Below are 23,282 nucleotides of genomic sequence, written 5' to 3'. Positions count from 1 at the left end.
CACGCCCAGGATCTGAACCTGGGCCGCCAGCAGCGGAGCGTGCGCACTTAACCACTACGCCACGGGGCCAGCTCCGTGTTGCCCTTTTAGTAACCAAACTCACCTCCCTCCACTTCCTCTCCCCAACCTCTGGCAACTAATAATCTGTCATTCATCTCTAAAATGTCACCGTTTCAAGAATGTTAAATAAATGGGATCATACAGTATATATGAGATTGGCTTTGGGGATTGGCTTTTTTCCCCAATGGGTTAATTCCCTGAAGATTCATCCAAGTTGTTGCATTTATCAATAGTCAGTTATTTTTTATTGCTGAGTAGTATTCCATAGTATGAACGTACCATCATTTGTTTAACCACTTTCCCATTGAAGACAACTGGGTTGTTTCCAGTTTGGGGCTACTACAAAATGTTTCTGTGAATCTTTGTAAACAGATTTTACGTTACATTTTCATTACTTTGGTATGAATGCCCAAGAGTACAATTTGCTGGGCTGTATGGTAAATGTGTGTTTTGTTTTATAAGAATCTTCTACACTTACATTTCCACCAGTGGTGTATGAATGACCTAGTTTCTCAGCATTCTCACCAGCATTTGGTGTTGCCATTGTGTTTTATTATCCATAATTAGAGATTTCTTTTAGACTTAACACAGTCCTCCCCTTCTGAGTATGCATAATAACTAATCATATTTCTGCTTAGAATCTCAATGTAAAAATACTCTTTAGAGGCCAGAATCATCGTATGTTATTAAAATCCATATACATTTATGATCTGCTAATAAGGATTGTCAGATGAACTTGGCATACTAATTCTATTGTTTTCTAGGGTCCCTTGAAGTCACAGAACAAGTTTTGCTTAAAATTGTGTCAAAATTTCAGCGTGGATGTAAAAACTTTATAGTTGAACAGCTATTAGACCCTTACTAGGTGTGTTATACCTAAATCATTGAAGTAAATACTAAAATTAAAAACTGAAAATTGCTAGTACTTCCATAGTCAAGTGTCAAAATGAATGCAGAATTTTATACAGGCTCACTTGATTGTGGAAATATTTTTGTTTGATACATAACCCGAATTAGTAGGTAGAATTTTTCTAGTTAAGCAGAATAAAATATCAAGTATGCACCATTAGGTGATTCATCAGATACATTTCATGAGAGCTCCACCCACTGATTATACAATGAAGTTGTATAGCCCTTAATGGATGGTTGTCAAGTTACATTTAGATCAGTTTTCATTTAGGAATGACTGAAATATGATATAGGTATATCTAATTATGCAAATGGAGTTTAAAAGATGTAAACATAAAGAAACTAGCATAATAGATCTGCTAATTTTACTACCTCAAAATATAATATTTTAAAGTTTGTAAAGTACTTTAAAATACGTTTTAATCTTCAAAATCCAGTGTGATAAGCACATTCTGTTACCTGTTGTAGAAAATAATTATATCTGTACTGTGTATAAGAGCCTAAAGAAATGACATCTGAACCTTGGGAATGAGTTAGGAGACTCATCAATAGTCCATGTAAGAAATAAAAAAGGTAAGAATGATGAAAAATGACTTGAATGTACTGTTTTCATGCCGTTGATAATTTAATGTGTACTCACCCACCTTCCTACCTAAACAAAAACCATACCACCACCAGTTTTCTGAACAGTCATGTAGAATGCACTATACCTCACCATGCCTTTGACTTTAACCCAACAGTTAGCACCAATCTGATTCTTGAGCAGCAATCCAACCCAACCCTGATTATGTGATTATCAAAAGAGACCCTTCACGATGGTATCAGCACATAAACAGCCATATTAAATATCAGAGACCAAATATTCTACTTTGTATTCTCATTTAGTACAGTTGATGGCAGGGAAAGAAAGCAAGGAATATGTTTGATAGATAAATCTAAGAATTAAATTTAGTGGGATACATCCATTATAGCCCTCAATAGATATTTCAGCATAATGTTTTTCTATGTACAAATTAATCATGTGTTAAATGCCATCACACACTAAAATTTGTTTTCCTGAATGCACAGGTACCTCTGTTCTACAGGTGACAGCTACTGATGCTGATGACCCTACCTATGGAAACAGCGCTCGGGTGGTTTACAGTATTCTCCAGGGACAACCCTACTTCTCCGTAGATCCTAAAACAGGTTAGTGCATGTGTATATAATTTGTGCACAGATGCACGCTACAATAAAAGAAAACCATGTTTTTATTACTGTGTACTTTCCTACATTAGATGTTATTTTAGCACATTTAGAAATGCTCTCGCTTTTCTAAAACAATGTGATTGAATAATTGAAGATAAATTAACTGTTTTCCTTAATATTTTGATCATCCATTAATTATATCCATTCCAGTAAAAAGTTTCTTATCTTTGTATATTTAAGTAACATTTAAATAAATACTCTCTGTTTAAAACAGAGTATTACGTAATACTCTGTTATGCACTCCAAATATGGAGTATTAGATAAAATGAGATTTTCAAGTATGTTATTTGTTTTGTGTACATGTTAATTTTACTTCTTTGCCAAAAAGTGTAAATTTTTCCATACTTTATTTTAATTTGATTGTCACAAAAGTTGATATATATACATATAACATTATGTTACATTGGGGGATTCTTCAGCCCTCATGTGTTGTGTTATGTAAAAGAAATTAATTGAGAATAAAGCCAAAGAAATATAAACATTTCTTCAGGAAAAATATGAATTCTGCTCTCTTTCCTCTCTTTTTTCTGGCCAAAACGATCAAATCATATTATATTATGTGATGCCAAAATAAGAATGAAGGGTACTCAGTAATGCATTATGGGATTATGTTACAGCAGCATAATCTAAAAACCACAAGAAGCTCATAGCCCCATTAACAAACAATTTGTTAACAAAACTTGGCTAAATATAAACCCATTTTTAATGTAGCCGAATGTTCAGTAAGAAATGTCTCAAGTTTTACGAAGAATTTCGAGGATATACATAATCACGGGACACAGATGCAGCAGAGACAGGTCCAGGATGTTCCAGCATCTCCCTAGGTCCTCTGGTCACATTAGATACACTCTGAATCAGATTAACATGTGAGATCTTCAAGTCAAGCACACAGCATACAGCTTATATACTTAGCATATAGCACATTTTCAGGGAGTCTATTGATTCCAGGCTTACCATTGTCTTAGACAATCAGGTACATCCAACTGAAAAGATGCTCTAGACAGCACACTCCCAATAGCTAATACCACCGGATTGTTTACTAGGAGTATTGTCATTTTGTTTACAAGAAGATTTGACCAGGTGACTTACTTTCTTCCTTTGCCTGGTGTGCTCCAACACATAAGTACACTGGGCAAGAATATATCGCAGACATACTGCAAAACCTCTTAATTCCCGTAACTTATGAAGAAAACAATGAAGAACATATATAGATATATAAAGGAAGAATATGCAGAGAAAAACACACACATATATATCCATATATTATATGTTATAGATTAAGTTATATGATTAAGTGAAGTAAAAGGCAGAAGTTGGAAGGTAATAAAAATAAGTAATATAATGTGACTGGAAATGAGTATGAGATATGCACGTTCTTTTAGTTCCAAGATATTATTAAATATTTAGAAATAAAAATGTTTATTAACCTAGTAATCAAGGTTATGGGACAAAAATGTTCAAATCTATGTGTATACATTATTACTCTGGTAGGAGGGTTTAAAATTAGTTTAAACTCTTAAGACAACTTATTTGATATTAATGTTGTTCGTTTTGTTCTTTTTTCCTGATAAGCATGGTTGTTTTATAAGTGAAAGAAGTATATTTCTCACTTTAAATATGTATCTCCCTAGAGAAAAGAAACAAGGAGACTGTGTTCCAATTACCTTGTTGAGGATCACACATACACACATGTGGGCAAGCATGCATGCACACACATGCACACATGTGCACACATGTGCACATACATGGCTTTAGTCCATTAACTGTCCCTTTACGTGGCCAGATGTTTATTTATAAATAAATATTATATTTACTTAATACAATATTGCTAACATATAGACATACTATATGGGTTTTTAAAAAATTTCCAGGGGCCAGCCCGGTGGCGCAAGCGGTTAAGTGCGTGCGCTCTGCTTTGGTGGCCCAGGGTTTGCAGGTTCGGATCTCGGGCGCGCACTGACGCACCGCTTGTCAAGCGATGCTGTGGCGGCATCCCACATAATGTGGAGGAATATGGGCATGGATGTTAGCCCAGGACCAGTCTTCCTCAGCAAAAAGAGGAGGACTGGCAATGGATGTTAGCTCAGGGGCTGATCTTCCTCACACACACAAAAAAAATTTCCATACACTTCTTGAACTTGTTAAAAAAATCAAATACCAATTTTGCATGTGTGTGTGTCTGAGTATCTGTGTGAATGATGTGTGAGTGCCTGTGTGTGTGTGTTTGTGTATACTTTGAATAGATAAAGCAGGCCACTGAGGATAAGATTTGACCAGTGTTGGACTCTGCTGTAGTTTGTGCTTTAGTGAAGGAAATATATCAATAACATAATAGTCAAATAAAATTGCATTTGGTTATACATATCATAGGTTAATTAAGTACTTCATTAAACAACAAAATTTTATCTGGAATATAAATAGGCTGCTATTGAAATACTGTTCTATGAAATTTTCTTTGCTCCTACATGTCTTTGCTCCTTTCTTTAAGCAAAGCGATTTATTGAATGAAATGTATGCCGTGTTGATATGCTTTAATTTCAGTATTGTAGAGGCTGAGGCGTCATGGGAATCCATGGATACATGTCCTACCATAAAGATTTTTTGAATATGCAAATCTTTTATTTGTTTATGGAAAATACTAAGAGGGATTATAAAACAAAATGCTCATTATTCTCTCCAAAGCTAAGATCTTTTTGGAAATTTATGCTTAAAGACATATTACTATGTAATTAAACATCCTCAGAATGAATTTAGTTGAAATTGTGCTTAAAATAAAGAAACGTAGTGATAATTAAAGAATCGGTTGCCATGGATGGGATATCGTATGAGGAGTGTTGGGATAGCAGTTACTTATAAAGGTACGTTTGAATAGTATCACTTTTATTCTATCCTCTCATTTGCCATGACTCTATTTCAGAATGTTTCCAGTTACTTTCCATGAAGACCAATTATAATAATAAACAAATATAATAAATCTGTGCCCAAATAGGGTTGTGAGTGCTTATGGTTAAGATCAGAGCTTATGGTTAGGATCGCCTTGTTTCCATTATGTTAAAAGGTACATTTTGGTACTCACCATGATTTCCCATGTTAAGATGCCAATGAGACCTTACTTCTTCTTATATAAGCCATCTATGAATCGTAGTACCCAGAGAAATGCATTACATGACTCTTGAGTTACTGTATTGTACATAATTGGTTTAATAAAGTCTGTATTGTTTTACACTGAAATTCCATAAATCAGTATGATGAAACATAAATCTTGTGAATAATTTATTGTTTTAAATAAGTTTTGCTGAGGTAACTATTTCATGATGTTCACTTAATGTGTAACAACAGAAGAGGAATGCCCATTAAAAAGCGATATTTTAACGTTAACTACCATTTGAAAGATGCAGACTATGAAAGAATAAACTAAAGGAGATGAAATAAAATACAGAAGACATAATATATTTGGCCAGAATCATGTAAAAAAGCACGTTAATGTAGGTGTAATGAGGATAACTCTATTTGAACATACTGATTTTAATTCTTCAAGAAAATCCATTTAGATTTATTAAGTGAAGGAACCATTTCAATGTTCATGAAAACATCTAACCCAAGCAAGGCATTTTGAGGAAGGCTGCTGACTGAAAAAGCCTTACCAAGTGGGCAGAGAACCAAAGTCAAGAGAAATCTGGACTCATGGTTGTTTATTAACACTAATCTCAATCCTAGTCCAGTTAATATAGGGTCAACTGCGTTAAAAATAAATCAATGTTCAAGGTTTCTGTGCCTCTTTAGAAACTACAGAATTTCTGTCAGGTGATGACAGCAGAAGCTGAATGATCGAGTTGCTATAAAAAGGAACTGCTTTGTTTGACTTAGGTCAAAGACAAAGCCGCAAATCCACCATGTGTCTTTCCAGGGTCTTAGAAACAGAATGGGGGATTACACAAGAGGCAGGTGTGCAGTTTTTAATTGAGAATGCAAATCTCTTAATGGTCATGGCATTTATACGCATTTGATGATTCTCTCTGCTAGCTATTTCATAGTTAATAACTTATGAATTGTTTCACGTTATTTTATCTAGTGCATACATGTCATGTTATGCCTGTGCCTTTTTCACACAAATATGTCGAATCCTCCTCATGGGCATCTCTGGAAACCTGAAAACCTGGATTAAAACCTGATGGCAGGGAAAACAGAGTGATATGCTGGTTTACAAAATCCTAGTTAAGCTTTATTTACAATTGTTTACAATGCCAACAATGGTGGATACTGGCTCTCTTTTTTTTTTTTTTTTTTTTTTTTGCTGAGGCAGACTGGCCCTGAGCTAACATCTGTCAATCTTCCTCTTTTATTTTTCTTTTTGTGAGGAAGACTGGCTCTGAGCTAACGTCCATTGTCAGCGCTCCTCTTTTTGCTGAGGAAGATTAGCTCTGAGCTAACATCTGTGCCCATCTTCCTCTATTTTGTATATGGGATGCTGCCACAGCATGGCTTGATGAGCGGTGCATCAGTCAACGCCTGGGATCTGAACCTGTGAACCCTGGGCCACCGAAGCAGAGTGCATGAACTTAACCACTACACCACCAGTCCTGCCCTTCTTCATCTTTTTCTTTTTTTTTTTTGCTCGAGGAAGATTAGCCCTGAGCTAACTTCTGTGCCAATCTTCCTCTGTTTCATATGTGGATCACCACCACAGCATGGCTGATGAGTGGTGTAGGTCTGCATCTGGGATCCGAACCCATGAACCTGGGCCGCTGAAGCAGAGCCTGTTGAATTTTAACCACTATGCCATGGGGCTGGTCTCATGGATACCAGCTCTTTTGATGATAATTAACATGAAACGTACAAATCAGCAATCATCAATACTAGTGTCTGTGTGTCTGCATAAATCATACTCAGTGGTTTTTTTGCCACACGTCTAATAAAGACTATTAGGACAATTATGTAGTTTAATATTGACGTGCTTATATTTTAACTTGTGAATCATTTTTCTTATAGTCTTGATATATTTTTACTCATTAAAGAATAACTATTTAATTGGAAAATATAGCAGCTGAAAATATTTCTATTGATAAATACTACATTTAATTTTCAGGTACATAAAACTAATAAGACTAGAAAGGCTACATTTCAATTATATGCAAAGAGCATATGAGATATTCCCTTTTTCAACACTTCTAGTACATTTTAGCACTTGAATAGTTTCTGCTTCATGATGTTAAAAAAGGGTCGACATTGGGTTTCAAATCTCCTGTCAGTCAAATCCTTCTGCATTAATAACATCCGTTCTGCAGGAAACAGGACACTTGACATCAAATAAAATGCACTGCACTTAAGGATGCCTCTCAATTCTAAAGGCAAAAATAATGTCATGATTTATTTTCATAAGACACTGTTGTAAATATAATAAAGAAACTGTTTACTTGACTTTCCTATGAACAGATTAAGATATTTAGTCATTTTATAGTTTAATTAATATAGCGTAGTAATTCATATTTATTCTTTTTCCAAAATACTAAAGTTTATTCCAAAATGACTCGTGGATACCTCATGGTCAAATCCTAGGATGTTACTTACTATCATAGTAAATTGATGAAGTTACTTACATTTTATGCTTCTGTTTCCTTTTATATAAATTTAGAATGATACTGCCCAAATCCAATGAGAAAATTATTGCAGTGCTCTTTGCCTCATCCTTGAAAAAATGTAGGTACACAGTAAAGTTCTCTTGTTCTCCTCTATTTCCCTTAAGATTGAGAAGAATTTCTGAAATTACATAGTGCACCAAATAAGAGTTTGAAATAGTCTTATCTGAAGTAGAAAAAAAATAATTTTGTTTGAAAGAATTTTTTAGCCCACATAACTATACAAATTTTATTAAAATGCAAGTTCCATTTATTAATTTTTATGTACTTAAATTTCTTTACAGGTATTTTAAAGAAAGCTTTTACAAACATTAAAATAAGAGAAATCTAATCAGAAATCTGGAATAATGATTTAAAAGGAAATGTTAGACAATAAAACAACCAACCTTTTATCTTCAAAATTGACTGTCTCAGCTCAGAATATTGTCTCTAGATGAGATAAAGTGGCATCCTCTGTGAAACAATTGTCATTGATGTACAGGTCTTGACCAACAATAGCTTTGATTCTTGAAAATGACCTTCCCTTAATATCTTATAGCAGAAATCAATCAGCTATAAATATTCACTCAGTGGAAGGCCTCCATGACTTTCTTAGGTTCTAATTGAAAACAAGGTTTTCAACATTCTTTCCCCGGTGTGCGTGATGTACTTCAGTTCATCAACAGTTTCGGTTCTATTTAACCTCTTCAAATTGATTTCATTTCAACAATTAACAAAAAAATTGTTTGTAGAGGATCACTATGTATGTTTGTGTAAAAGATATAATGCATCTTTAAAGGTTTTATGGATTTTAATATTAATTTGACATAATTCCGTATGAAAATCTACTTGAAAATAGTTTTCTTTTCCAAAAAGCAATATTTTATATTTATTAATAGCTAAAACATTAAAATATTTAAATTATGATCCACAATATCTACAGAAGTTAAAGAATATTCCACAGTAGAATATGTTTTGTCAATTTTTCTCCTCCATAGCCCATTCCTAATTGATATAATGACAATCACAATAATAATTGCATACACAAATAAATTACAGACACATTTTAAGATAGTTTTCCTACAAGTGATTGCATAATAGACAAAAATATTTAGTAACCCCAATGCTAAAGAATTTGCTCCTCTTAGAGAAAATGGAATGCGTTAATTCAAAACTGTGTCATATCGTCAATTTACTGAAAGAAACATTATCTTACTTTGTCTTCTTTAGGGAAGAATTCTACAGAATTCCTGAACTGCAGCAGAGTGTATGGGGATTAATAACACAAACAGTCCATTTTGTATAGCATTTACAATATAAAGAATCAATGAACTATAGGAAACACTAGTGGTTGTCCACTCAATATCAATTTTTCATTTTGCTGATCCTATCAGAACTCTGATTATGTTCAGTGTAGCAACATAGTTAAAAAGCTAAATTTCTCAGCCTCCTTTTAGGTACTGTGACATAGTTCTGGCTGTGAGGTATAAAGAAAAGACAACTGGGGTTTTCTAGGAAAGTTTTGATATGTCTGTGTAGATGATAATGCTTTCTCCCTTGGGCTTCCCATTTTCTAGATTTAAACACATATGTAAACATTGAAAGTACAGCAGCTATCTTTGGTCATGTGACAAGCACACAAGATGAAAGTCACAAGCAAAAGATTGCTGGACAAAAGGCTGGCAGTAAAGTCACTCTGGTTAGGTTATTTTTATGTGCAGACACATACAAGGCTGATACCTAAACTTTTGCAAACAGATAAAACACCTTCACAGCACAATGCACTGCCCAGGCAGGTGTAAGGCAGGCTCCCCAGGACCACTTTCATTCCTCTTAACCCCAAATCCATGATCCAGAGAGAGCACAATGCTTTCTGTGTAGCCATTTTACAGTTTTAGTGCCAATACTAAACAGGAAAAGGACATTTTTCATATTGATTAAATGAAACATAAAAATTGTATTAATTGTTGATGTTTGGGGGATCAGACAAAGCCAAAGGTAGTTTTCTCTGATACTCCATTGAGATTGCATGTCTGAAAAATAATTTTACTATCACTAAGAAGTGTCAAAGTACTTTATAGGCATTATAGATCTCAGATTACTACACAGGAGCAAGGAGATCATCATGTCCTAATGGCATGAAGAGATTTAATAATATCTATCAAGTTTCATTGCTATGAGTATAATTCTAATAAAACAAAGTTATAGATTAGTGTTCTATGTCAGTCAAACTGTTCATTGCAGCCTTAAATGGATCCATGTAATTGAATCAGCTTGAATTGGACACTTAAGTGAATTTTATGATACATAAATTAAACTTAAAGCTGTGAAGCAAAGAAATGAAACCAATTGGATCTGCTTTTTCACAAATATCAACTTTCTGCAACAAAATTGACCAGCTATTACCAGGAAGGTAAAAAAAAATAATCTCATTGACTATAAAATAATAGTAATATCTTTCCACATCAAAATGATAAGAATCAGTGTTGGTTAATTGTAACATGTTTTACACAACTTCTTCCTGCTAAAAAAATAGATTTATCTTCTTCTTTTGTAACTTTATTAAGTGTATCTTGCACCTCAATAGTAACTATTGAGGAAAATGCCAGGAATTAATATATTGGTGTCTCGAGTCTTTAGCCAATATCCTGATAAACATATTAGCTTTATGATAATCAATGGTTGAATAGTGAATAGATGGATGACAGGAAATATTACAATTGTCTTGTTTAGTCTTTAAACCTGATTAGGCATCATCTATGGAAAGCAGTCACCAAGAAGTTCAATTTTTCCCCCATCTCTTTAAATTTATTCTAAGGGGCTGTTTCTTCCCCTGTCCCTGGATAAAAGGTATGTGATCCTATTGACTTCCATAGATTTTTTTTCCGTAATCAAATCTAGACTGCTTTAGGATAATATCATAACTATCTATCTATCTATCTATCTATATATCTATCTATCTATCTGTCTATCTATCTAACCTATCTCCCTCCCAGCAAACCTCTATATCTCAGCCAAGCATGACTTGTGCATTATTTTTTTGCTTAGGCTGTTACTTTCTATCCTGGCGTACCCTTCCCAGGCAAACCTCTACTACAGTGGTTGGTTCCCTGTACTCTTTTTCAGAATTAACCTCTCTGATCTTCGACCTCCTTTCTTGTAGACCTCATAAAACATAGCAAATACTCCTTTCTCTCGAGTATTATTTCTTCCCTACTCTGAGAGCTCCTTTAAGGCATGAGCATGAACACGTTTTCGCTGCACTCCACACCGGGTCCCACATAGTGCCTTACACGTGGAAATATGATCCTAATTATCTTTATTGAGTGGATGTATTATCTAACTGACTACAAAATTAAATTTGTAAAAGTTCTGTAGAAAAAGAATGATTTATTCTTATTGTGGCTTTGATTTTTTTATAATTAATGTTATTTTTATTATACTGTATGACATGTGCCTGATCTTTGGTCTTCTATAAACATCTTTTTTATTTTTCTATTTCTGTCAGCCATGTAACCTTCTAATTTACGATTGTTCTCAAATGATTGCCAGAAAATTAGTATACAATCGCTGTTATAAAACTAGGTATTGGAGGCATCATAAAAAAAAATCGTTAATGAGTTTCAAGGTCACAAAGAAAACTATTCCTGGGAAACAAAAATCTGTTTTATATGTATATAATTGGAAAATGAATTCCTAGAATGCAAACTCCTTAAGAACTTCCATTACTCAGCTTTGGATCTTCCATAATGATTAGTGCACTTTGTGACAGACAGAAGACAACACTATTTATTTTTATAGAAATAAAATATGATTTGGGGAGAGTGTTTTACAAAATAACACCAGTTTCTAATATTAACTCTCATTTTATGTTATTACCATAATTATTTCATTTTTCAAAAATTTTCCTGTCTTGCACATATTGAATTTAGACAGGTTGAATATCTGAATCAGAAAAGAATAATGAAATTGTAGTTTTAAGAATATTTAGTTTTTCTATTGTTTTTCCTCTCTCTCTCTCATTTTCCTTTTTCTTTGGTCTTATGCACCTAACTCTTCCAATTTTTGTGATAAGCTTTTCCTTTAAAATCCAGACAAATGGCTCAAGATCCCATCTCATGAAATGAGGGGAAAAAGGTGCCCTCCCTGGTTTCCTGAAGGTCCCTGATATGGACAGAAGAGGCGAGGAAGAAGCTTCTCCTCTGCTTGCCAGGTGCTAACTCCCAATTTTAGCTCTAAGGGCTGCTGCTTTCTCTCTATTTCTGCTGGAGAACAGAGTCCCCACTCCTTCATTGCCCGAAACACTGCTAACACAGGATCCTAGGGGAATTTTCTGAAGATTGAGGAAATGTGGGGGTTAATTATGAGCCATGCGGAAAGGAGTCAACTTGAAACAGGAAATTAAATATTCCAAATTCTTCATTAATCTGTGTCATAGGAGAGTTAAACTGCCATTGTATTTCAAAGGAGTCCCCTCTCCCTCATTCTTTGGGCCATTTTTTTCTTGTTTGCATCTTTTCAACATCTTCCAGATTGTTCCACAGAAACTCAATTGTTATGCCGAGAAGTATGGACCTTTTTTTGCCTCATTTTTGTTCACCTGACACATACAAGAGAACTGCACCCTTCTCCAGGTGACAGTACAGTGGGAATTGTTTTCTCCTAAGAGTAATGTCCTTCCTTCACAGAGACACCTGTTAGCCATCTTTTAAAACACATGCATCCCATTTTGCTAACTAAATATTTCTCGAAATATGCACAGCTTGATTAAACATTTTAATATTTTAGCTTATTTCTCATCCTTTTCTGATCTCTACTACCAGTTATAATTTTTATTTATAATAATTTACTCACCACATTCACTGTTTCTTGTATATGCATTTCTTGACTCTTGCTTATTTTCCTTCTTCAACTTTTTCTCACTGTATTTCCCCACTTAACCACTCAAATTTCTTATGCTTTTCTATGAAAAAAAGTGATTTCCTAATTTTTCCTCTGAATCTAATGATAACCAAGGAGTTGCACTGCATGAGAATTGTAAAGAAACTGTTATAATGGCGACAAGATCCATGGGCTATTCTTGGGAGAAAAATAAAAGCCCTTCCTGCTGGGAATGTGCAGGCACACAAAGACATGCACAGGCCCTGGAGTCCACCGAAATGTACTGACGGGCAGGCTTTGCCATCGGCACACCCGTGCTTGCAAAAGACCCACAGGAGACTGTCATTCTTAGTTTGTGAAGCATTCATCTGTAGCAGGAGTAACTTAGGTATTAAGAGATGAGGGCTTGATGGTCCCAGCCCTTCCCTATGCAGAAGTTGTACATGCAAACCTCAGGAAATTAAAGTAAATGGAAACATGTCATATAAACAACTTTTAAAAGCCATCTGATATATATATATAATTGTAAATTATATATATTATTATAAATTTTATATAATGATAAATTGTATGTATATTACACATAATATATATGTGTGTGTCTGTGTGTCAGTGTCAGTGCCATACACAGTTATGGCACTCAGTTAACATCTGTTCTAATGCATTTATTCATGCATTCCTTATGTGAATAAATATTTATGATGCCTTGTATGTGACATTTCCTCTGCTAGCTGAGCATTTACAGTTTTACTTATGGTTTTACTAACACAGCCTTTACGCACTCAAAATGCTCAGTTCCCTCTAATATCGTCATGAAAAGAAATTGAGCAACAGCATTATGCCTGTCAAAATGGTTCATTATTGTTCATGTCCCCTCAGTCCTGCAAACACTGGTGAGCCACTCTCTCCAGGTGACGGTTTGATTGACTACTAAATGCACCTGATTGATAGGGCTGGCAAACCCAAGAGAACAGTCTTTTATTTAAAGCACTTGATGGCTGTTTGTAAATACAGTCAATAATATTAACACCTCAGGCTTCCCCAAGTTCACTTAAGAGCCAGGCAAGTTGAACTTCTCATGGAAATAGATTTGATTTTTAGAATTAGTTGTTCTCTGTCCAATCTTCCTTAAGTATACAGCATTTTGTATATAGCTGTACTTCTCAATCTTTATGTTGCCTCAACATTTTTCATCACTCACATTTGTAACACATTCTCTTCAGGAATATTAAAAATGGTGGTTCTCAATAGGCAAAAGAGAGAAAGTATTGGAGAGTAGGGCTGAAGACTAGAATAATCAACAATGAAATACTATATTGAAATGTGAAGGCTAAAGCTTTTTTTATTTTTTCCAATTTCTTTTGTCTTCTCTTTCTCCATGATCCATTCTGATACATTATTTGTGGGCTACCTCAATCAAGTCATGACTTCCAATAACTATATTTATATGAGAAAATGAGCATGGCTTAATGGAAAGAGTTAATAGTCGTGACTTTGGAAAAGTAATTTATTCTGTCTTAGTCTCTATTTCATAATCTGTAAAATGGGAAAACCAATGATTACTATACATGATTAATTTGGAGATTAGAGATAAGGTATTCAGGATACCCAGGATAGCTCCTACATTTGCCTGATAGTTATATTTATATATCCATTTTGATTAATGTAGTCATTATTTATATTTCTATATTATATGAATAAACCATATTATTCTTGAGAAGAAGCATGCCAATTTTGCCTTTGTCTATCCACACTTCCTAGCATACCACATTGCATTAGGATAAGTGACTAAAAAATGTCGCCATTTTGTGTTATGTGTAGTTTACCACAACAAAAAACATTGAAAGGAAGCAAATGTCTGTTGCCTTAAATTTAATTTTTTCATCTCCTTAGAACTTTTCTTGCCTTTGACATGATTTTCCAGGGGTTTAGATATATGCCAATGAACAACATTGGTGTTGTTTGCTCTATGCAAGTGCAGCGCAGTTATTCTTAGCAAACAACTGGAGTTTGATTTGTAACTCTCATACATAGCATAAGTTGTGCAGAATCTTATACACACAGAAGCTAAATAATTTTGATGGGGCATGGGATAATGACTGCTTTATGCAAATAAGTGAATCTATCTTTTTCAGAAGGTAAAATAGGACAGAGAGATTTCCAGGAAAAATGTTGTAAAGCCATTAAATGATATCTAGAATGAATTAACATACAAAGCACTTTTGGTATAAAGACATAGCTTCAGAATATGGACTGTGCTCCTTAGTGGAAAGAACATTAGGCTTGGAGTCTGTATACTACGGTCTGGATCCTGATTTCACTTATCTTTTGACATATAATTCAGAAACATTATTTAGCCTTTTATAGATCCATTGTAGGGTATTTGGGAACATTGAATAAGACAACATGGATGAGCGTATATAACCCAATACAAAATGTGAGTGTGATAAGAGATTTATGATGTGCACTTAAGCAGTGACTATGCCTGTGCATGCATCTGTATTGAATAAATGCTGAATTAACCTGTTAAATGAAAACCATGATCACTGAAATAGTTCTATGTTAGGAAAAAAAAAAAAAAAAAGCAAGTATCAGCTGGAATATATCTCGTAATACTTCAGGACAGAGCGAATGCTGACTAGGGTCCAGCTAGTGCTCTACTCTGCTATTGTTGGAAAGGGAAGATTCTCAGTTGTGTTTGGGGCCCTGCCGAGAAGACTGAGTTATATTTGGGAACCTGTAGAGAAGAGAAACAACAGACACATCTGTCCTAAGGAATATTTATGAAGGAAACTACCATCATGTCCTATGCTGAGATCATGCAGTTGCTAGTCATGTCCTGCTATTTCACCTTTAAGTCAAACCTTAGATGTTGAGCATTCCTCTGAAGTCCAAAGGGTATAGTCACCTTTCATGACCTCTTCAAGGCACATGGACATTGAAATACATATGTTTAGAACTCTCTTTCTCTCTCTCTACCCCGTGTCTTTTTCCAAAATTGTCATTTATATGGATATATTCTTTTAATTTTACACACAGGTCTCTAAAACTATTCAATTTTTTGGTGGATGGAAATTATACCTATTTTCAATTTTTACTATACTATTTCCTATTTATAACATTCTACCTACTGATACAATGACTTTGGGTTTATTGTAATTTTTAACTCTTATGTGATAATTTCAAACATCTAGCTATTTTAAAGATCATTATCAAACTATTGGAAATATTTTGTTATTTGTTGAGTCAAATTTGACATACGCGATATGGAAAACCACTTCTTTCTTGACCCTTGGATTCCAAGGATTACTGTCATAGATTTTATTATTCTATGTATCTACTAAATCATAATAGAATGAGCTATAAACTAAACAATAGCAAGTCTTTGATCTCAATGTGCAAAATAATAAAATAGTAATAAAATTGTTAGAAAAATAGATGAGACAAATAATTTATTTTCAGAAGTCTTCCATCATTTAAAATATGAGTCCACATCAATCATTTCACCAAGATAATCTCATTATGAAGAGTGTGACCTCTTCTGGAATATAGGCTGGAGTTTCTGGTTCCCAAATGAACACAGCACTTTGCAGAACTGATGAAATAGACTCTGAGTTTGATAAGACAGGCATATATAAACAGATATAGATAGAATTTATCTGAGATTGAGAAGCTGTAGAATTTACAGTATTTAAAAATGTTATCACTTGCCAGAGACAGAAGGAAGATTCCACAAGGAATCTTCTGGATTTCCATAAGGCATCCCTGACTAAGAGACCTGGAGCAGGCAAGACTAGAAACTGCTTCCCTAGAGGGGCCCATGTGCATCTGAAGAAGACAGCGGCGGATCACTGAACAGGCGCCATAAAGATTTAGATGGATTGACTCTTCTTTCTCTCTCTGGGAGCTCATGGGATACGTTCAAGGCTGTCCACATGATTTTTTTGTTTTCTAATCTTGACAAAACCTTTTTATTACCATGCCCATCATGGGGATCATTAGAGTAAAAGATTTTCAATTTTTCTTCTTGTGACCTGACAAAAATTTTTGTTCTCTTATTCTAGAAATATTGAACTTTCCTCCTTATATTTTCTTCCTTTGTTCAAAAGCTAGGGCCTTTTTTCAGGAGTATTCAATTATACCACTGTGTCAAATGTTCTTCTGATGATTTTCTATAGTACTGTGAGAAGATATTGTCGGATTTATGAATAAATCTTGAATAAAATGATCCATACTATAGTTTGCTAGCACCCTGAGTAGTAAAGTGGAATTCTTTGAATCATATCTTAAGGATTCAAATATAAAACACTTATGATAACCAATATGCCTACAGTCAAAATGAATACATATTTAATATATAATTTTGCATTTAAAAATACAATTTAAATAATATATCAATTTCATGTAGTTCTATTAACATGAATTATGTGAAATACACAACTGAGATTGATCTATTGCCAGTTACTCTCATTCCAAATAAACCATGAGATTTAATTTCCTTTTGTATTTGAAAAGTCATAGAATCACCTGCAGCAACTGCTAAATATTGGGATATATGTGGGAGGGATGTCATATTTTTGAACCTAAAGCTGGGGATAGTTTCTCCTTCTCTGGACATTTCTTTTTTTAACAGGCATTACATTATGTGTTTCAACTGGAGATTCCAGTTATTTCTATAACTCATATAAAAGCAAAATTATTCATTGTAAGATTCGTTTCAAGTGATTCATTCATTCAGTCAGTATTTACTGCTTGCCCTGTATGTGCAACACTAAGAAGTCTTAAGTTTTGTTCAGTTAGTGAAATAAAAGCACGATCTAAATTGCTGACAACATCTTCCTTTTGGATTTTAAAAAATTTACCCGGAAACAAAAACAAGACTTCCAAATTAGCCCTCACAGTTATTCAAACAAACAATGTCCATCATATTTTCCCAGTAGAATAAGACACATGTTCGATCTTGTTTGAAGCCACTTTTATAAATAGTAAATATGTCCAGTCTTATTGGGAACAACTGGGTGGCTCCTGTGATCTCTTTATAGATGATAAATCATGTTCAAAACAGTATTCAATGGAAAAGTGTTGCCAGTGGGGACAGTATTCAGACAAATTCAGCCCTCTCTGTCAGTAAAGCTTATGTAGATTATGCAACATCCCTGTAGCCTCAGTAGCATGTCTTGCCAATAAAGTATACTGATACCTACAATTCCTCCTAGATTAATCATGAATATATTTTTAACCTTCCAATCAGGATATAAGTTCTAAAAAAAACTTTTTGGAAAAAATTTATTTACATGAAAGCTTTAGAGACATGAAAAAAATGTATACTTAAGCTAATAGCCTTTACTAAAAATTAATTAAATTCCATGGAATTGTGACTACCACAGCCTATTAAACCATTTTTAGATCATAACACGACAGAATAATGAGACTGAGACTTACTTGTCCCATAAGATATTTATATAGTGCAAGGAATGTGGTTACCCCAAGAATGAATAATGTATTATGGCTAACTGAAACACAAATTCTCCATAGTTACCTAATTTTTGAAATCTATGAAATAAAGCAATTGATTTTCTTTTAGTAATCAAATAGTCTTTTCTGTGGGGACATGGAAAACTATGTTGGTTAAGAAAAATTCCTCAAATTCCAATAAAAATTGTGGTTTTCAATTTGCTCCCATGGCTCCAATTTAAAGGGACAGTTACTTGAATGAGATGTAATATTCCGTTTTCTTTGAAGTCCAGACATGATCTGAAAAAAACAATCACTGGTAAGCCCTAGGAAGTAAAAGTTTATAGAAAAGCCAACATTGGACCTAGGTTCAGATGATGGAGCTACATTCTGCTCCACTGTATGCTCCCCACATAGCCCAATTAAGTCAATTCATGACCCTGTGCCTCAGTTTTATCTCCTATAAAATGGGAATAAAAATGCTTCCCCTAATTTCATGAAGGATAGATATGAATATTAAAAAACTTACATACATACAGACCCACACACAGAGACAGACACATGTAAAGCTCTATGCATACCAAGGAATTATCATTATAATTTAATTGCAACAAAGTGATGCTGCAATGTATTATAAGTAAATAAGTGTTGAAATATATAATCTTATTTGACAGTGGGTAAATAGAGTACTGCAATCAACCTTATTTTGACTTTTATGTTTGAGGCTATATTCTAGCTTTTGATCAGTGATTTTAAGATGAGCTCACTTCTGGAAGTTGTTTATCCTTCTCACACGCATAAGGAAATTTAACTTTGGTTGTAGTCACGGTCAGAGGTTCCTGTACCTGGTGCTTCCAATAAATTCTGACTTAGGCTCTTAGAGTTGAAGTTATCCAAAGTGTCAACCTAGAGAGCACTAGCCTATTGCTGATTGCAGACCCCAGGATGCTGATTGCAGTGTGGAAAGCTATTTAAACGACAGGCCCATGTGTCATTGTCATCGAACTTTGGAACAAGAGTTGCAATTTTATGACTATTTTTATAACTGATTGTATGTTAGGCAAAAAAAAATCTAATACATTTTTAGGCTTTTAAAGTGTTCTAAATTTTACCTGGAGTAGACTGGCTATTTCTGTTGTATAAGCAGATCACTAGTCACTCATTTGGTCTCTTTCTGGGTAGCAAGATGATATTTAATATTCAAGAGCCCTGCATCCTTAGATTTAACACTGAAGTGATATTTTAAAAATTTTCCTCTGTAGCAAAGATACAACATAACCACAATTTATGCCCCTATGTGTCCTTGTTCAATAAACAAATCATTAGTTTGGAGACAGAAGGTCAATGCAGAAAAAAATTAATTATGAATGTATCCTTCTAGCAAATTGCCACATTGTTTTCTGTGCATACACACAGCCCTGGGGCTATAATTCTGTTCCCCATCCCTTTCACACATGCATGCACAAATGTGTGCACACAGTCATGCACCAGGAAAGAGGTACTGTGTTGTCCCATAGGCAACCAAGTGGAATAAAAGAACCAAGTTCTGAGTTCAGTCAATGCTAATTTCCTGAGCCTCACTGTTTCAGACTCTGTCCCGGGTGCTGTAATGCACTGTTCCAAAGCTGGAGCAAGATCTCTCCTCTCTTCATTTCTCCTCTAGATGTCCTTCTCGAAGTGTCACCTAAGCTCTCTTACCTTACTACATTATGTAATCCATCATGCATAGTTTACCTTGTTATTCATTTATTCAATAAATATTCATTAACATTCAATAAACATTCATGAACACTCATCTCCCACAAAGTGTCAGAGACTCGTAGGCAATTGGGATAAAAGATAAAGATTACACCCCCACACATAGCTTAATTATGAATTAACTTGAGAATCTATGTACTGGTCACTGCAGCAATATGATTGTTAAGCTAGTGAAATATAGACTCAAGAATACTAAATATCTATTAATGTTTATCAAAGTTTGTATTTTGCTTCTTTTAGACTTCTTTAGTCTGTTTTAAAATATGTCCAAATTATTTTTCTTATTTTCTTGTGGATAATTTGCAAATCCAAAATATATGGCCATATGGAGGAAAATACTTTTAGTTATCACTTTCCATCATTACCTTTCATTGCAAATACTTTATTCAGTTTTCTAAACAGGGTTTTGCTTACTTTCTCTATATTTTTTAGTCACCATTGCTCAGAACAGACTTTAAATCAGTGGAGAACTGTGGGTAGAATGTGTAGCTTCAGAAAATAGCCTGAAAATATCAAATACGCTCTTATGCTAACTGTTGAGGAGACTGGACCTATTGACATGGTGGAAATTTCTTCTCATCCCTGGAGTCTGGTTTGTGTTTGTATGTCTGTTTTTGTACACGTATGTGCATGTACATGCTTACAGATGTAAAGTGTGCAAAAGAGGGAAGTGGACAACTGTCCTTGCTCAGAGGTGGGTTAGAGAAAATTTGGAATGGAACTTGACCCAAATGGCTCAGCTTCAACTTTCCTGGTAATATTACCTACACGCATCATCCAATTATATTTTTAATAACTTGCAATCTTTATTTTGTAGGCAAATTATAACTACAGTTTGGGAAAGGTTAAAATAAGATGTCAAAGTGAGATACCAAGAATTTTCAGGAATGGATATGGAGGGAGGTACAGATCATTTATTATATAGAAATAATGAAATCCTTCCCAATTAGAAATTCCCAAGAAAGACACACTTTAGTTATTGTTGGTGGTTTTAACAGTTTTAACTTAATTTATTAACTTTTCAAAACATTACATTAATTTCAATATTTTTCACACAATTTCTAAGAATATTTATTGCTTGTAATTGAAAACTATGGTTTATCTTTTACTAATTTTAGAAGTGGAGATTAAGAGGTAGCAAGAATGTAACAAACAGTAAGGGATTGCTGTTAAAATAGTTATATGTTTTGAATCTTAATTTTAAAAAGAGTTGCTTATAAACACCCTCTAAACTTCAAAGATGATTCAAACATTATTTTACAATGCCCTTTTTTTCTAAGTGTTCTTTGTATTTTCAAAGAATTTTATATAAATGCTGAATAAAGCTCTCTGTAGCTCAGAAATTTAAATATAAACTTAGAGTTTACATTACTTAAGCTCAGTTAATCAACTTCTCTTTTAATATTGCAGGTATAATCTCTTCCTTTAACTAAATTATATTTAACGGAATTTTTTATAGCTTCTTTTGTGAATACTGAATCACTTTTTCTTCTTAGATGATTGCTTTTGATGAGTTGAAATGGGAAGGCTTTCTATTTTTTCAAATAAATTCAAATTGCTACAGACGTAATATTACTACTTTATTTGATATATATGTACGATAACAGACTTATCATCACATAATTTTCTAGAGTCAAACTATACAATTTATTTTCCCTCATCCTGTGTTATAATATTTTTAATCCTCCATACAATTGTCTCTACAAATTCTCATCAGTAGCCTGAGATGATCCTTGATTAGGTGTTTGTGATGAAGAAGACATTTGTGGTATCTCTAGTTGTAATTATAAGTCCCGTTTCTCTATGACAATGCAAAAAACAGTGATTTAGTGAATATGAAATACAATAAGTTCTACTCTAATGCTTGTTTTGTAAACACAAACATATTACAACGTGATTAATATATTAAGGGACAATTTTTGCATAATGCAAATTTTGTATTTGTTTATGCATTATTTCATCCATGAGAAACTGGATAAACAAGAGAACTGAATCTAACTGAATACACAAAATCTGCACACACACTCTTCAAACATCCACCAGCTACCTCACTGCATGTATAATGAGCCACACGTACACACATCAGGTGTGAAAACTTTCCATCCAATTTCAGAGAACTCACTTTCCATCACTTGGCTGTAATTCAAGCTGCAACTCTTCCAACATTCACGTTCACAGGCAAATTTCGGGTCTCTTTCAAGGTGAAATGCTATGTTTATTGTAGTATTGATATATTGCTTAACCATTTAGCAGGTGAAAACTCTTTTGCTAGGTTTCTAATTTTTATTTTATTTATGTTTCTGATAAAGTTTTTGCATATCATGCCCCTGATTCCATTTTCCCCATAGGCCCTGTGGTTTTTATTGTGCAATTTTGCATTGCATGGTGATTTTTAGGAGTTTGTATGCATGTTGTGTTATAGCAGAACTAACTTTAATAGTATTAATTAATCACTCCATATTACAAGTATCCTGTCAGTTGAAAATACTTCTAGGGGATTTATTAGATATGACATACAGTGCTTTATGCTTGCCATACTATTTTCTTCTTTCTGACACATGTAAAATGTCCCATCTTCCTTCACAGTCAGTGTGGGGCTGTGTTACAAGTGGAATGTGAATGAAAAGATATATGTTACTTCTAAACCTGGAACTTAAAAAAATCCTGTGTGATTCCCCAGCCATTTCTTCTGCTTTTATTATGATTCCTTCAAACAGAGGAAACTTAAAATAAGAAAGAGGTTATACAGTTGTCTTCACAGCAAAGAAGCCAAACAGGGGAGGATGATGCAAGAGAGAGGACTGGAGAAACCAAGGCAGGAGATGATGTTTCTGAAACCTATGAGTCAGGGAATTCAAAATTGGAACTAAGGCATGCTAGCCTAGGTAGATGTAAGTTTGTGGAGGAGAAGTGGCACTCCTGAGGATGACACCCAAAGCAGAGAGAAATGGCGTGCAAAATCATGGCGACTAATATTTTCCCATGCATCAGTCTTTTGACAATACATCCCAGAACCCAAAGGACAAGAAAGTCTCAGAAAGGAAGTTGCCTGCAATACAAGGCAGGGCAGAGACAGGCTGGAAATGGATCTGAAAGCAAACAAGAAAATAACCTATATAGGGTGACCCTTGAACCAATATGTCCTGGATTGCATAGTTATATAATGGAGGCAGATAAGGTCCCTGATGGGAGGAGAGCTGTATTACTGGGGATGATTCCTTTGAGGGATACAGTGAGCTGGTTCTGTGAGTGGCAAACAACAAAAACAATATCAGAAAGGGAGACGGAAATAAAGTGATGGAACCATTGTCATGGGTTTTGTCTAAGGCCATGCTGACAGGAATAAGAAACGAGGAG

At 34.2% G+C, this 23,282-nt stretch overlaps 1 protein-coding gene across 2 annotated transcripts in view; it reads left to right on the top strand.

Moving 5' to 3' along the window:
* Positions 1-23,282, top strand: part of CDH18 (cadherin 18) — a 466,620-nt gene that overhangs the window by 256,870 nt on the left and 186,468 nt on the right. For both annotated transcript variants that reach the window (XM_004422693.2, XM_087443160.1), the window contains exon 4: positions 2,038-2,157. In XM_004422693.2, the coding sequence (XP_004422750.1) occupies positions 2,038-2,157 (120 nt within the window). The remainder of the gene's footprint in view (positions 1-2,037; positions 2,158-23,282) is intronic.

The sequence above is a fragment of the Ceratotherium simum genome, chromosome 18, assembly GCF_057802395.1.
Source record: "Ceratotherium simum simum isolate JZ-2026a chromosome 18, ASM5780239v1, whole genome shotgun sequence".
In the NCBI taxonomy this organism is placed as follows: domain Eukaryota; kingdom Metazoa; phylum Chordata; class Mammalia; order Perissodactyla; family Rhinocerotidae; genus Ceratotherium; species Ceratotherium simum.
The sequence above is the reverse complement of the archived record's forward strand: the minus strand, read 5'-3'. Positions and strand labels throughout refer to the sequence as shown.